General features: G+C 48.9%; 1 protein-coding gene across 3 annotated transcripts in view; it reads right to left on the minus strand.

Moving 5' to 3' along the window:
- The window catches only part of LOC120986647 (ephexin-1-like), a 45,988-nt gene that overhangs the window by 13,250 nt on the left and 16,183 nt on the right, over nucleotides 1-16,555 (minus strand). Inside the window, exons 1-5 of one of the 3 annotated variants that reach the window (XM_040415311.1) lie at nucleotides 7,113-7,136; nucleotides 4,359-5,432; nucleotides 1,352-1,388; nucleotides 1,194-1,249; nucleotides 861-1,105 (exon numbers count right to left, since the gene is read on the minus strand). In XM_040415311.1, the coding sequence (XP_040271245.1) occupies nucleotides 861-1,105; nucleotides 1,194-1,249; nucleotides 1,352-1,388; nucleotides 4,359-5,432; nucleotides 7,113-7,131 (1,431 nt within the window). In that variant the 5' untranslated portion in view covers nucleotides 7,132-7,136. Of the gene's footprint in view, nucleotides 1-860; nucleotides 1,106-1,193; nucleotides 1,250-1,351; nucleotides 1,389-4,358; nucleotides 5,433-6,877; nucleotides 7,059-7,112; nucleotides 7,137-16,555 lie in introns of those variants that run through there. The other 2 variants (XM_040415310.1, XM_040415308.1) reach the window with 2 other exon arrangements.

Here is a 16,555-nt window from a genome sequence, read left to right on the forward strand (position 1 = left end):
ATGTCTGAGCAGGGAAGCGATCAGACATTCACTGCGCATGCGCCGAATACGAGGAGCATCGCATTCCGGAGGAGATGGGCGGGCTGGAGGGACGCGCTGGGCGGCGGCAGTTTGTTAAGGTAGACGGAGCCTCTAGGTGCTAATCACGCCCCCATAGCACCTAGAGGCTCATTTGCATATCTATATAAGTTATTTTTTTAGCTAAACGGCAGGACAATAAGCTCTTATATTAGGATGGTTAGATAAAGCAGACACTAGCGGATCGCCAGTGTCTGACAGCTAAATAGGTGAAACAAAGTGATAGAAACCCTTTAAGTGTTCCCTTTATTGAGCAGTGTATATATATATATATATATATATATATATATATATATATATATATATATATATATAACACCTCACCTCTTAATATAATGCCGCCCCCCCCGCACACAATGCCGCCCCCCCGCACACAATGCCGCCCCTCCGCACACAATGCCGCCCCTCCGCACACAATGCCGCCCCCCCGCACACAATGCCGCCCCCCCGCACACAATGCCGCCCCTCCGCACACAATGCCGCCCCTCCGCACACAATGCCGCCCCTCCGCACACAATGCCGCCCCTCCGCACACAATGCCGCCCCTCCGCACACAATGCCGCCCCCCCGCACACAATGCCGCCCCCCGCACACAATGCCGCCCCTCCGCACACAATGCCGCCCCTCCGCACACAATGCCGCCCCCCCGCACACAATGCCGCCCCCCCGCACACAATGCCGCCCCTCCGCACACAATGCCGCCCCTCCGCACACAATGCCGCCCCTCCGCACACAATGCCGCCCCTCCACACACAATGCCGCCATGTTGGGGCTCCTCTCACCTCCTGCATTTTCTTCTGGTCGTTGCTCATACCCTCCAGGACGCCGCTCTCTATCACAGAGGGTAACTCCTGCCACAGGGTGTTGTGGGGGGCCGCTGACCGGCGCCCTTGTTTCGGGGAGCCCCCGGCAGACAGCGGACTCTCCTGTGAGGAGTCGTAGCTGGTGAAGCTGCAGTTGCGGGCGACAGTCTGTCTCCGGATCTCCTTGTTGATCACAGTCTGGCGGTAGGTCTGGTACAGCGGCTCTGCACACGACACATATGTACATACACTGACACGTCTGTGCACACGCCACTCACATGCCCATGTAACATGTCAGCCACAAGAGCTTACCGTCCCGCAGGTGCGACTCCCAATCTATGGACTTTGGGCTCTTTACCGTCGGGGTCCTAAAGGCAAGAAACAAGACGGTGAGTATGTGTGTCCTGTGATAGGACTGCGGGGAGGGTGGGAGGAGGGCAGTCCCATGTAAGAACATGCAGAACACTGACCTGGAGACCACACCGTCCGGAGCAAAATCCAACGAGTCTGAAAAAATACAAAAATACAAAACAATTGGTCAGAAAAACGCCGAGACCAGGATGTCACGTCCTTTACTACTTGTCCACCAGCATCTGAACCCCTCCCCCGAGGTCCTGACACCCGCCATTCCCCAGCCCCCGCTCATTATATCGCCCTATATGCTAACAGCATGTGATCTGCACCGCCCCAGTGGGTGGAGTCCAGACCATACATTATAATACGTGGTTACAGGGCACCGCCCCAGTGGGTGGAGTCCAGACCATACATTATAATACGTGGTTACAGGGCACCGCCCCAGTGGGTGGAGTCCAGACCGTACATTATAATACGTGGTTACAGGGCACCGCCCCAGTGGGTGGAGTCCAGACCGTACATTATAATACGTGGTTACAGGGCACCGCCCCAGTGGGTGGAGTCCAGACCGTACATTATAATACTTGGTTACAGAGCACCGCCCCAGTGGGTGGAGTCCAGACCGTACATTATAATACGGGGTTACAAGAATATAACTACTATAATACTGCTCCTATGTACAAGAATATAACTACTATAATACTGCTCCTATGTACAAGGATATAACTACTATAATACTGCTCCTATGTACAAGAATATAACTACTATAATACTGCCTCCTATGTACAAGAATATAACTACTATAATACTGCCTCCTATGTACAAGAATATAACTACTATAATACTGCTCCTACGTACAAGAATAGAACTACTATAATACTGCTCCTATGTACAAGAATATAACTACTATAATACTGCTCCTATGTACAAGAATATAACTACTATAATACTGCCTCCTATGTACAAGAATATAACTACTATAATACTGCTCCTATGTACAAGAATATAACTACTATAATACTGCTCCTATGTACAAGAATATAACTACTATAATACTGCCTCCTATGTACAAGAATATAACTACTATAATACTGCCTCCTATGTACAAGAATATAACTACTATAATACTGCTCCTATGTACAAGAATATAACTACTATAATACTGCTCCTATGTACAAGAATATAACTACTATAATACTGCCTCCTATGTACAAGAATATAACTACTATAATACTGCCTCCTATGTACAAGAATATAACTACTATAATACTGCTCCTATGTACAAGAATATAACTACTATAATACTGCTCCTATGTACAAGAATAGAACTACTATAATACTGCCTCCTATGTACAAGAATATAACTACTATAATACTGCCTCCTATGTACAAGAATATAACTACTATAATACTGCTCCTATGTACAAGAATATAACTACTATAATACTGCTCCTATGTACAAGAATATAACTACTATAATACTGCCTCCTATGTACAAGAATATAACTACTATAATACTGCCTCCTATGTACAAGAATATAACTACTATAATACTGCTCCTATGTACAAGAATATAACTACTATAATACTGCCCCCTATGTACAAGAATATAACTACTATAATACTGCCTCCTATGTACAAGAATATAACTACTATAATACTGCTCCTATGTACAGGAATATAACTACTATAATACTGCTCCTATGTACAAGAATATAACTACTATAATACTGCTCCTATGTACAAGAAAATAACTACTATAATACTGCCTCCTATGTACAAGAATATAACTACTATAATACTGCTCCTATGTACAAGAATATAACTATTATAATACTGCCTCCTATGTACAAGAATATAACTACTATAATACTGCTCCTATGTACAAGAATATAACTACTATAATACTGCTCCTATGTACAAGAATATAACTACTATAATACTGCTCCTAAGTACAAGAATATAACTACTATAATACTGCTCCTATGTACAAGAATATAACTACTATAATACTGCTCCTATGTACAAGATTATAACTACTATAATACTGCCCCCTATGTACAAGAATATAACTACTATAATACTGCTCCTATGTACAAGAATAGAACTACTATAATACTGCTTCTATGTACAAGAATATAACTACTATAATACTGCTCCTATGTACAAGAATATAACTACTATAATACTGCCTCATATGTACAGGAATATAACTACTATAATACTGCTCCTATGTACAAGAATATAACTACTATAATACTGTTCTTATGTACAAGAATATAACTACTATAATACTGCTCCTATGTACAAGAATATAACTACTATAATACTGCTCCTATGTACAAGAATATAACTACTATAATACTGCTCCTATGTACAAGAATATAACTACTATAATACTGCATCCTATGTACAAGAATATAACTACTATAATACTGCCTCCTATGTACAAGAATATAACTACTATAATACTGCTCCTATGTACAAGAATATAACTACTATAATACTGCTCCTATGTACAAGAATATAACTACTATAATACTGCTCCTATGTACAAGAATATAACTACTATAATACTTCCTCCTATGTACAAGAATATAACTACTATAATACTGCTCCTATATACAAGAATATAACTACTATAATACTGCTCCTATGTACAAGAATATAACTACTATAATACTGCTCCTATGTACAAGAATATAACTACTATAATACTGCATCCTATGTACAAGAATATAACTACTATAATACTGCTCCTATATACAAGAATATAACTACTATAATACTGCTCCTATGTACAGGAATATAACTACTATAATACTGCTCCTATGTACAAGAATATAACTACTATAATACTGCCTCCTATGTACAGGAATATAACTACTATAATACTGTCTCCTATGTACAAGAATATAACTACTATAATACTGCCTCCTATGTACAAGAATATAACTACTATAATACTGCCTCCTATGTACAAGAATATAACTACTATAATACTGCTCCTATGTACAGGAATATAACTACTATAATACTGCCCCTACGTCACCTTCACATTCCGAGGAACACTCAGAACATATGATAGGAGTACCGTGCACTGTGGAAGATGCCGTCACTCACCGTCTGCATTCTCCTGTGATGTCCCGGGGTCATTCCCCTTGTATACAGCCTCAACCGGAAGACTATTTGAGGTCACCTTCTTGTCTTTGTTGGTCGTTTCCTCTGTGTTACCCAGTGAATATCTTTTCAAAGACCCCTTTCTCAAAAATGGAGGTGGAGCAGGAGGTGGCGGGGGAGCTGCTCCTCTAGGGGGCTTGCTGGGCACTTTAGGAGGTAGAGTAGGTGGTGGAGGGTCTGAAGCATCAGACAAGGATAGAGGTGGCACTTTGCTCCTGCGGGCAGGCTTCCTGATCTTACAGCGTGTCTCTCCAGCACCTCCTAGTGTCGCCAGATCAGAGTTTGAACCTTCATTTGGCTGAACAGAGTCTATTGAGTCACCGGCCACCTTGTCCGTCATAGATAAGACTTCATCAGAGAATGAGATGTTCTTCAGTTTAGAACTTTTTGGCAGTGAGGCTTCAGAGTCGTGGGCAGGACAAGCTATTCGACTCTCTAAATGGTCAACGTCTAGATTTGCAGTGGCTTTTAATTTCCTATGGGTGGGTGGGCCATGTTTTGGAATCTCTGGCACATTATTAGTCCTCCCAGACTTTTGGGCCTTAGCTTCTTCACAGGTCGAACTTGGCAAGTTACCGTTAAAACTGTTCTCACCTGTCGATTTGTATGAAGTTAGAACCACGCTGTTCCTCACACTCTCATTACTAAGACCATCGGTAGAGTCCTGCTGGGACCGCTCTACGTACTTCAACGACCTTCGTCTCACTGGGTAACAGGTTCCAACATTCATTTTGTCTTTCAGGTGCCAAGAACCCCATTTCCCACCCTCCTCTTCCTCATCTTCGTTCAAGGATAAGACTCTCTGAAAGACGCCGCTGTCATCAGAAGAGTCTGAAGCTTCATTCCCTTGAATGACAGGAGACACCACCGAAGACTCTGGGAGCCACACTAACACCATCCCTGGTCTTTGTTGGTGGCAGGCACAGCAGCATCTGGAAGGGCAGGCCGGTCGGGGCAGACAGGATGCCATCTTAGACAGATGCTCATCTGGGTCTTGAAAAAGTTTCGGAGGTAGAGCTGGAAAAATTGAGAAGATAAGACATATTATAGAGGGAACAAGTACAGGAAATTTAAGAAAGTTCTCTGACCATATTGAGTGGTCTCATAATATGAGAGGAAACAGGGACTACAATTCCAGAAACTGAAGGTCGGCATATTAACAGGTCAGCCATTGAGTAAACATCTACATTGACAGGCAGAACACCCAGGATCCTAGGGATGGAGAAGTTCTCAGAACATAAAGGCCTCCATATACAGATGGAGTGGTTCTCAGCACGTAGAGATGGGGAAGTTCTCAGCACACAGAGGCTTCCACGTAGAGATGGGGAAGTTCTCAGCACACAGAGGCCTCCACGTAGAGATGGAGAAGTTCTCAGCACACAGAGGCCTCCACGTAGAGATGGAGAAGTTCTCAGCACACAGAGGCCTCCACGTAGAGATGGAGAAGTTCTCAGCACACAGAGGCCTCCACGTAGAGATGGAGAAGTTCTCAGCACACAGAGGCCTCCACGTAGAGATGGAGAAGTTCTCAGCACACAGAGGCCTCCACGTAGAGATGGAGAAGTTCTCAGCACACAGAGGCCTCCACGTAGAGATGGAGAAGTTCTCAGCACACAGAGGCCTCCACGTAGAGATGGAGAAGTTCTCAGCACACAGAGGCCTCCACGTAGAGATGGAGAAGTTCTCAGCACACAGAGGCCTCCACGTAGAGATGGAGAAGTTCTCAGCACACAGAGGCCTCCACGTAGAGATGGAGAAGTTCTCAGCACACAGAGGCCTCCACGTAGAGATGGAGAAGTTCTCAGCACACAGAGGCCTCCACGTAGAGATGGAGAAGTTCTCAGCACACAGAGGCCTCCACGTAGAGATGGAGAAGTTCTCAGCACACAGAGGCCTCCACGTAGAGATGGAGAAGTTCTCAGCACACAGAGGCCTCCACGTAGAGATGGAGAAGTTCTCAGCACACAGAGGCCTCCACGTAGAGATGGAGAAGTTATCAGCACACAGAGGCCTCCACGTAGAGATGGAGAAGTTCTCAGCACACAGAGGCCTCCACGTAGAGATGGAGAAGTTCTCAGCACACAGAGGCCTCCACGTAGAGATGGAGAAGTTCTCAGCACACAGAGGCCTCCACGTAGAGATGGAGAAGTTCTCAGCACACAGAGGCCTCCACGTAGAGATGGAGAAGTTCTCAGCACACAGAGGCCTCCACGTAGAGATGGAGAAGTTCTCAGCACACAGAGGCCTCCACGTAGAGATGGAGAAGTTCTCAGCACACAGAGGTTTCCAAAGGGAAGATAATGGTCCCCAGCGCTCGTCACATCATGCTGGAGAGCAGCACAGGGGTGACTATATTCCCGAGGAATTGCGCAAAGTGTAAGAAAGGTGTTGGAATGGTATATGTTGTTCATGTGACCATGTAGCGAGCAGCACAATAAAGGGTTAGTCATGAGTTTCCTTACTGACAGTCTTCATGTCCCAACTTGCATGATTCCATCTACCCTGAAACCAAAATATTAATCCAGTCATAGATCACAACTAGTTCAACGAGAGCTCCGCAAAAATCAAAAACATGCAACTGAAATGTAACTAAGCGGTTGATCTCCTCCTCTACACAGGGGCGAGCTGCAAGGACATGAGAAGCTGCTGCCGGCCAGGGGGTGGAACAGCATAGCGATAAAGTGATACTCACTACACTAATCCCCACCGCTCCCATTCCGATGCCTTCCAGGTCTCCACTTCACAGACAGGAAATGACGGCTCAGCCAATCACTTACTAATAGGGTCACCACTGCACCCAGTGATTGGCTGAGCAGTCATTTGTTGGGACCAGGAAGTGTTGGATCAGGGGTGGAGGGGGATCAGTAAGGTCAACATGACTTTTCCTCCCTTTTTTTTTTCTAAAATTTTACCATTCTGTACAACTTCTTCAATTAAAGGGATTGTCCAGCTTTTCACAAGTGATGGCTTATCCTCGGGGTAGGCCACTACTATCTGTCAGGGATCTGACACCTCGCTCCCCTGCTGAGAACCTGTTTCAGGGTGGTTCGGAAACTGGAAGCCAGAACCACACAGCTCCATCTTTCATGAGAGCTGCGCTGCAGTACTCACTACACAATGGATGGAGCTGTGTGGATCTGGTGAAGACTTCTGGTGCTGCAGTACTCACTACACAATGGATGGAGCTGTGTGGATCTAGTGAAGACTTCCGGTGCTGCAGTACTCACTACACAATGGATGGAGCTGTGTGGATCTAGTGAAGACTTCCGGTGCTGCAGTACTCACTACACAATGGATGGAGCTGTGTGGATCTAGTGAAGACTTCCGGTGCTGCAGTACTCACTACACAATGGATGGAGCTGTGTGGATCTAGTGAAGACTTCCGGTGCTGCAGTACTCAGTACACAATGGATGGAGCTGTGTGGATCTAGTGAAGACTTCCGGTGCTGCAGTACTCACTACACAATGGATGGAGCTGTGTGGATCTGGTGAAGACTTCTGGTGCTGCAGTACCCACTACACAATGGATGGAGCCGTGTGGATCTAGTGAAGACTTCTGGTGCTGCAGTACCCACTACACAATGGATGGAGCTGTGTGGATCTAGTGAAGACTTCTGGTGCTGCAGTACTCACTACACAATGGATGGAGCTGTGTGGATCTGGTGAAGACTTCTGGTGCTGCAGTACTCACTACACAATGGATGGAGCTGTGTGGATCTGGTGAAGACTTCTGGTGCTGCAGTACCCACTACACAATGGATGGAGCTGTGTGGATCTAGTGAAGACTTCCGTTGCTGCAGTACTCACTACACAATGGATGGAGCTGTGTGGATCTGGTGAAGACTTCTGGTGCTGCAGTACCCACTACACAATGGATGGAGCTGTGTGGATCTAGTGAAGACTTCTGACGCTGCAGTACCCACTACACAATGGATGGAGCTGTGTGGATCTAGTGAAGACTTCCGTTGCTGCAGTACTCACTACACAATGGATGGAGCTGTGTGGATCTAGTGCAGACTTCTGGTGCTGCAGTACTCACTACACAATGGATGGAGCTGTGTGGATCTGGTGAAGACTTCTGGTGCTGCAGTACTCACTACACAATGGATGGAGCTGTGTGGATCTGGTGAAGACTTCTGGTGCTGCAGTACTCACTACACAATGGATGGAGCTGTGTGGATCTAGTGAAGACTTCCGGTGCTGCAGTACTCAATACACAATGGATGGAGCTGTGTGGATCTAGTGAAGACTTCTGGTGCTGCAGTACTCACTACACAATGGATGGAGCTGTGTGGATCTAGTGAAGACTTCTGGCGCTGCAGTACTCACTACACAATGGATGGAGCTGTGTGGATCTGGTGAAGACTTCTGACGCTGCAGTACTCACTACACAATGGATGGAGCTGTGTGGATCTGGTGAAGACTTCTGGTGCTGCAGTACTCAATACACAATGGATGGAGCTGTGTGGATCTAGTGAAGACTTCCGGTGCTGCAGTACTCACTACACAATGGATGGAGCTGTGTGGATCTGGTGAAGACTTCTGGTGCTGCAGTACTCACTACACAATGGATGGAGCTGTGTGGATCTGGTGAAGACTTCTGGTGCTGCAGTACTCAATACACAATGGATGGAGCTGTGTGGATCTAGTGAAGACTTCCGGTGCTGCAGTACTCACTACACAATGGATGGAGCTGTGTGGATCTAGTGAAGACTTCCGGTGCTGCAGTACTCACTACACAATGGATGGAGCTGTGTGGATCTAGTGAAGACTTCTGGTGCTGCAGTACTCACTACACAATGGATGGAGCTGTGTGGATCTAGTGAAGACTTCTGGTGCTGCAGTACCCACTACACAATGGATGGAGCCGTGTGGATCTAGTGAAGACTTCTGGTGCTGCAGTACCCACTACACAATGGATGGAGCTGTGTGGATCTAGTGCAGACTTCTGGTGCTGCAGTACCCACTACACAATGGATGGAGCTGTGTGGATCTGGTGAAGACTTCTGGTGCTGCAGTACTCACTACACAATGGATGGAGCTGTGTGGATCTAGTGCAGACTTCTGGTGCTGCAGTACTCACTACACAATGGATGGAGCTGTGTGGATCTAGTGCAGACTTCCGGTGCTGCAGTACTCACTACACAATGGATGGAGCTGTGTGGATCTGGTGAAGACTTCTGGTGCTGCAGTACTCACTACACAATGGATGGAGCTGTGTGGATCTAGTGCAGACTTCTGGTGCTGCAGTACTCACTACACAATGGATGGAGCTGTGTGGATCTAGTGCAGACTTCTGGTGCTGCAGTACTCACTACACAATGGATGGAGCTGTGTGGATCTGGTGAAGACTTCTGGTGCTGCAGTACTCACTACACAATGGATGGAGCTGTGTGGATCTGGTGAAGACTTCTGGTGCTGCAGTACTCACTACACAATGGATGGAGCTGTGTGGATCTGGTGAAGACTTCTGGTGCTGCAGTACCCACTACACAATGGATGGAGCTGTGTGGATCTAGTGAAGACTTCTGGTGCTGCAGTACCCACTACACAATGGATGGAGCTGTGTGGATCTGGTGAAGACTTCTGGTGCTGCAGTACTCACTACACAATGGATGGAGCTGTGTGGATCTGGTGAAGACTTCTGGTGCTTGGTGTGAGGTGTCAGACCCTCAGTGATCAGATAACGATGGCCTGAATTTTCTGCCTGTAGACCCCGACGTGCTTTCAAAACGCTGCGGTTCTGCCGCTGATTTCGACTTGCTAAATAAAACGTGTTTAACGTGTAAAAGGCAACGCTGCATCGGATAAAACGCATGTGTAGCAGCTCCAATCGCTCTGAACGCCCCCTAGAGGATGGAGCTGTTAGGACAGCCCTGGGTGCAGCACACCCCGCGGCTATATATACACAGCAGCGTGCGCCGATCTCCTGACCTACTCGCGGAGGAACGGCTGAAGGCTTCAGTAATCTCCTCCTAGGTAATCTCCAGCGCTCAGAGCTCAGCCCGGGGCCCCTGCAGGGTTTCACATGACTCCATTCACACAAGGGACAAACGGTCTGCAGCAGGAACTTCTCTGTATAAAAGTCCCAGACCTTCCCATGATTTACCAGTCATTACAGTCCTCCACCACTAGGGGGCACCAGCTCATTGTCAGAAATCTAATATTTTTACATATATATTTTTTGAATATGGTCATAGAACATAATGCAGAGGATTTCAGGACGTGACGCGGGGCCCCGGTACAAATCGCGTCCGCATAATCCCCCATTACTACCTGTCAGACATAACTCCGCTGCCGGTATGTCAACATAAAAGTTAAATGTAGACATCAAAAAAATTCTTAAAAATGTCCCCTCTTTCCCGTAATGAGTGCCCCTCTTTCCAGCCTCCCCACCCCCTCTCAGGACCCCACTTTTCCTCTTCTGTCCCCCCTTCCCTGCTGTACCTCTTCCCAGTCCGGCGCCTGCTCGGAGTCTCGAGGTCACTGGGCGTAGTGGTCAAACATCAGAGAGTGGAGGGGGGTAAGGACGCAGCAGAACTAGGGGTGGGGTGGAGGGGATAAGGTTTCATCTCCCAAATATGAGGGGGGGGGGTTAACTCTTCGCAGCCTGCAGACAACACACAGATCGGTCCATTTATATAACTACAGACAGAAGGGAGGCAGGAACAGCTGCAGGGGGTATACAGCAGGAAGGGGGGGGCGTTCACTCTGCGACGCCTCTTCCATAAGATCTCAAACACAGAGGCATCTATAAGGGGAAAGACAGCAGGGCCTGGACCCAAGAGCTGGCACTTCACAGGAGAATCTAGTTTGCAAGGTCCCACAGGGTCTGGATGTTTTCTTCGCCAAAGGCCTGAGTGACTTATTTTGTCACCAGAACCGTCCCTTTAAGATGCGTCATAACTACTGGGAGCGTGTCCCATGGAGGCCACCATCCATATACCGCCGAAATCAGTGGGCAGAATATTGATTCTCCAGCCGAGAATATTTCTAGAAAAATCTGATTATTAGAGCCTGAGCCGAGGAGCTGGTTGCCATGGATACATTGTAACAACTACAGCCTTGGCCAGATGCATTCTGGGTAGGCTCCTCTCTTCTCGCCTTAGTAATCAGATTCTTTCTGTATTTCCTCGTTGTCATTACCAGTCAGGTCGCGCTCCATTCCAGGAACAGAGCTCAGGTTTACAAACGGCACGTGGCATGTGCGCCACACGCCCGCAGAACCAGCTCCTCCGGGCGTGTGACACCCTGTAAGAACTTTCCTGCTCGGCCACATTCTGGAGATGCTCCTGTGCAGTGAAAGTGGGTGACGGGTCACATTCGGGCTGTGTTTGCGCGGAGAGCGCCCTGTGTAACAATACCCGGACTCGTAGCAGGCTGCACATCCAGTGAAGGGTTAAAACCCAACATGATACTGGCACAGCGACAACTGGACGACATTCCCCCAATTTCATCAACTCCCGGGAGCATGGTCGGGTGGCGCTCGCCCCAACAGCTGCAGCCTCGCCCCGCCAGAGGACACGAGGACGCCCATCATCTCATGTGGAGGCTACTACTCCTGCCTCGTCTGAACGAGAATGCAGCACCGCAATCTACTCCCATACATACTGCCATATAGAGAGCGGTGACCTCAGCGCCAACATACTGCCATATAGAGAGCGGTGAGCTCAACGCCAACATACTGCCATATAGAGAGCGGTGAGCTCAGCACCAACATACTGCCATATAGAGACCAGCGACCTCAGCACCAACATACTGCCATATAGAGAGCGGTGAGCTCAGCACAAAGTACTGCCATATAGAGAGCGGTGACCTCAGCCCCAACATACTGCCATATAGAGAGCGGCGAGCTCAGCACCAACATACTGCCATATAGAGAGCGGTGACCTCAGCGCCAACATACTGCCATATAGAGAGCGGTGAGCTCAGCACCAACATACTGCCATATAGAGAGCGGTGAGCTCAGCGCCAACATACTGCCATATAGAGAGCGGTGAGCTCAGCGCCAACATACTGCCATATAGAGAGCGGTGAGCTCAGCGCCAACATACTGCCATATAGAGAGCGGTGACCTCAGCGCCAACATACTGCCATATAGGGAGCGGTGAGCTCAGCGCCAACATACTGCCATATAGAGAGCGGTGAGCTCAGCACCAACATACTGCCATATAGGGAGCGGTGACCTCAGCGCCAACATACTGCCATATAGAGCGGTGACCTCAGCGCCAACATACTGCCATATAGAGAGCGGTGAGCTCAGCGCCAACATACTGCCATATAGAGAGCGGTGAGCTCAGCGCCAACATACTGCCATATAAAGCGGTGACCTCAGCGCCAACATACTGCCATATAGAGAGCGGTGAGCTCAGCGCCAACATACTGCCATATAGAGAGCGGTGAGCTCAGCGCCAACATACTGCCATATAGAGAGCGGTGACCTCAGCGCCAACATACTGCCATATAGAGAGCGGTGACCTCAGAGCCAACATACTGCCATATAGAGAGCGGTGACCTCAGCGCCAACATACTGCCATATAGGGAGCGGTGACCTCAGCGCCAACATACTGCCATATAGGGAGCGGTGAGCTCAGCGCCAACATACTGCCATATAGAGAGCGGTGAGCTCAGCGCCAACATACTGCCATATAGAGAGCGGTGAGCTCAGCGCCAACATACTGCCATATAGAGAGCGGTGAGCTCAGCGCCAACATACTGCCATATAGAGAGCGGTGACCTCAGCGCCAACATACTGCCATATAAAGAGCGGTGACCTCAGCGCCAACATACTGCCATATAGAGAGCGGTGAGGTCAGCACCAACATACTGCCATATAGAGAGCGGTGAGCTCAGCGCCAACATACTGCCATATAGAGAGCGGTGAGCTCAGCGCCAACATACTGCCATATAGAGAGCGGTGAGCTCAGCACCAACATACTGCCATATAGAGAGCGGTGAGGTCAGCACCAACATACTGCCATATAGAGAGCGGTGAGGACACGAGGACGCCCATCATCTCATGTGGAGGCTACTACTCCTGCCTCGTCTGAACGAGAATGCAGCACCGCAATCTACTCCCATACATACTGCCATATAGAGAGCGGTGACCTCAGCGCCAACATACTGCCATATAGAGAGCGGTGAGCTCAACGCCAACATACTGCCATATAGAGAGCGGTGAGCTCAGCACCAACATACTGCCATATAGAGACCAGCGACCTCAGCACCAACATACTGCCATATAGAGAGCGGTGAGCTCAGCACAAAGTACTGCCATATAGAGAGCGGTGACCTCAGCCCCAACATACTGCCATATAGAGAGCGGCGAGCTCAGCACCAACATACTGCCATATAGAGAGCGGTGACCTCAGCGCCAACATACTGCCATATAGAGAGCGGTGAGCTCAGCACCAACATACTGCCATATAGAGAGCGGTGAGCTCAGCGCCAACATACTGCCATATAGAGAGCGGTGAGCTCAGCGCCAACATACTGCCATATAGAGAGCGGTGAGCTCAGCGCCAACATACTGCCATATAGAGAGCGGTGACCTCAGCGCCAACATACTGCCATATAGGGAGCGGTGAGCTCAGCGCCAACGTACTGCCATATAGAGAGCGGTGAGCTCAGCGCCAACATACTGCCATATAGAGAGCGGTGAGCTCAGCACCAACATACTGCCATATAGGGAGCGGTGACCTCAGCGCCAACATACTGCCATATAGAGCGGTGACCTCAGCGCCAACATACTGCCATATAGAGAGCGGTGAGCTCAGCGCCAACATACTGCCATATAGAGAGCGGTGAGCTCAGCGCCAACATACTGCCATATAAAGCGGTGACCTCAGCGCCAACATACTGCCATATAGAGAGCGGTGAGCTCAGCGCCAACATACTGCCATATAGAGAGCGGTGAGCTCAGCGCCAACATACTGCCATATAGAGAGCGGTGACCTCAGCGCCAACATACTGCCATATAGAGAGCGGTGACCTCAGCGCCAACATACTGCCATATAGAGAGCGGTGACCTCAGCGCCAACATACTGCCATATAGGGAGCGGTGACCTCAGCGCCAACATACTGCCATATAGGGAGCGGTGAGCTCAGCGCCAACATACTGCCATATAGAGAGCGGTGAGCTCAGCGCCAACATACTGCCATATAGAGAGCGGTGAGCTCAGCGCCAACATACTGCCATATATAGAGCGGTGAGCTCAGCGCCAACATACTGCCATATAGAGAGCGGTGACCTCAGCGCCAACATACTGCCATATAAAGAGCGGTGACCTCAGCGCCAACATACTGCCATATAGAGAGCGGTGAGCTCAGCACCAACATACTGCCATATAGAGACCAGCGACCTCAGCACCAACATACTGCCATATAGAGAGCGGTGAGGTCAGCACCAACATACTGCCATATAGAGAGCGGTGAGCTCAGCGCCAACATACTGCCATATAGAGAGCGGTGAGCTCAGCACCAAGATACTGCCATATAGAGAGCGGTGACCTCAGTGCCAACATACTGCCATATAGAGAGCGGTGAGCTCAGCGCCAACATACTGCCATATAGAGAGCGGTGAGCTCAGCGCCAACATACTGCCATATAGAGAGTGGCGACCTCAGCATCAACATACTGCCATATAGAGAGCGGTGACCTCAGCACCAACATACTGCCATATAGAGCGCGGTGACCTCAGCGCCAACATACTGCCATATAGAGAGCGGTGACCTCAGCGCCAACATACTGCCATATAGAGAGCGGTGACCTCAGAGCCAACATACTGCCATATAGAGAGCGGTGACCTCAGCGCCAACATACTGCCATATAGGGAGCGGTGACCTCAGCGCCAACATACTGCCATATAGGGAGCGGTGAGCTCAGCGCCAACATACTGCCATATAGAGAGCGGTGAGCTCAGCGCCAACATACTGCCATATAGAGAGCGGTGAGCTCAGCGCCAACATACTGCCATATAGAGAGCGGTGAGCTCAGCGCCAACATACTGCCATATAGAGAGCGGTGACCTCAGCGCCAACATACTGCCATATAAAGAGCGGTGACCTCAGCGCCAACATACTGCCATATAGAGAGCGGTGAGGTCAGCACCAACATACTGCCATATAGAGAGCGGTGAGCTCAGCGCCAACATACTGCCATATAGAGAGCGGTGAGCTCAGCGCCAACATACTGCCATATAAAGCGGTGACCTCAGCGCCAACATACTGCCATATAGAGAGCGGTGAGCTCAGCGCCAACATACTGCCATATAGAGAGCGGTGAGCTCAGCGCCAACATACTGCCATATAGAGAGCGGTGACCTCAGCGCCAACATACTGCCATATAGAGAGCGGTGACCTCAGAGCCAACATACTGCCATATAGAGAGCGGTGACCTCAGCGCCAACATACTGCCATATAGGGAGCGGTGACCTCAGCGCCAACATACTGCCATATAGGGAGCGGTGAGCTCAGCGCCAACATACTGCCATATAGAGAGCGGTGAGCTCAGCGCCAACATACTGCCATATAGAGAGCGGTGAGCTCAGCGCCAACATACTGCCATATAGAGAGCGGTGAGCTCAGCGCCAACATACTGCCATATAGAGAGCGGTGACCTCAGCGCCAACATACTGCCATATAAAGAGCGGTGACCTCAGCGCCAACATACTGCCATATAGAGAGCGGTGACCTCAGCGCCAACATACTGCCATATAGAGAGCGGTGAGGTCAGCACCAACATACTGCCATATAGAGAGCGGTGAGCTCAGCGCCAACATACTGCCATATAGAGAGCGGTGAGCTCAGCGCCAACATACTGCCATATAGAGAGCGGTGAGCTCAGCACCAACATACTGCCATATAGAGAGCGGTGAGGTCAGCACCAACATACTGCCATATAGAGAGCGGTGAGGACACGAGGACGCCCATCATCTCATGTGGAGGCTACTACTCCTGCCTCGTCTGAACGAGAATGCAGCACCGCAATCTACTCCCATACATACTGCCATATAGAGAGCGGTGACCTCAGCGCCAACATACTGCCATATAGAGAGCGGTGAGCTCAACGCCAACATACTGCCATATAGAGAGCGGTGAGCTCAGCACCAACATACTGCCATATAGAGACCAGCGACCTCA

The sequence above is a fragment of the Bufo bufo genome, chromosome 1 (assembly GCF_905171765.1).
Source record: "Bufo bufo chromosome 1, aBufBuf1.1, whole genome shotgun sequence".
Lineage (NCBI taxonomy): Eukaryota > Metazoa > Chordata > Amphibia > Anura > Bufonidae > Bufo > Bufo bufo.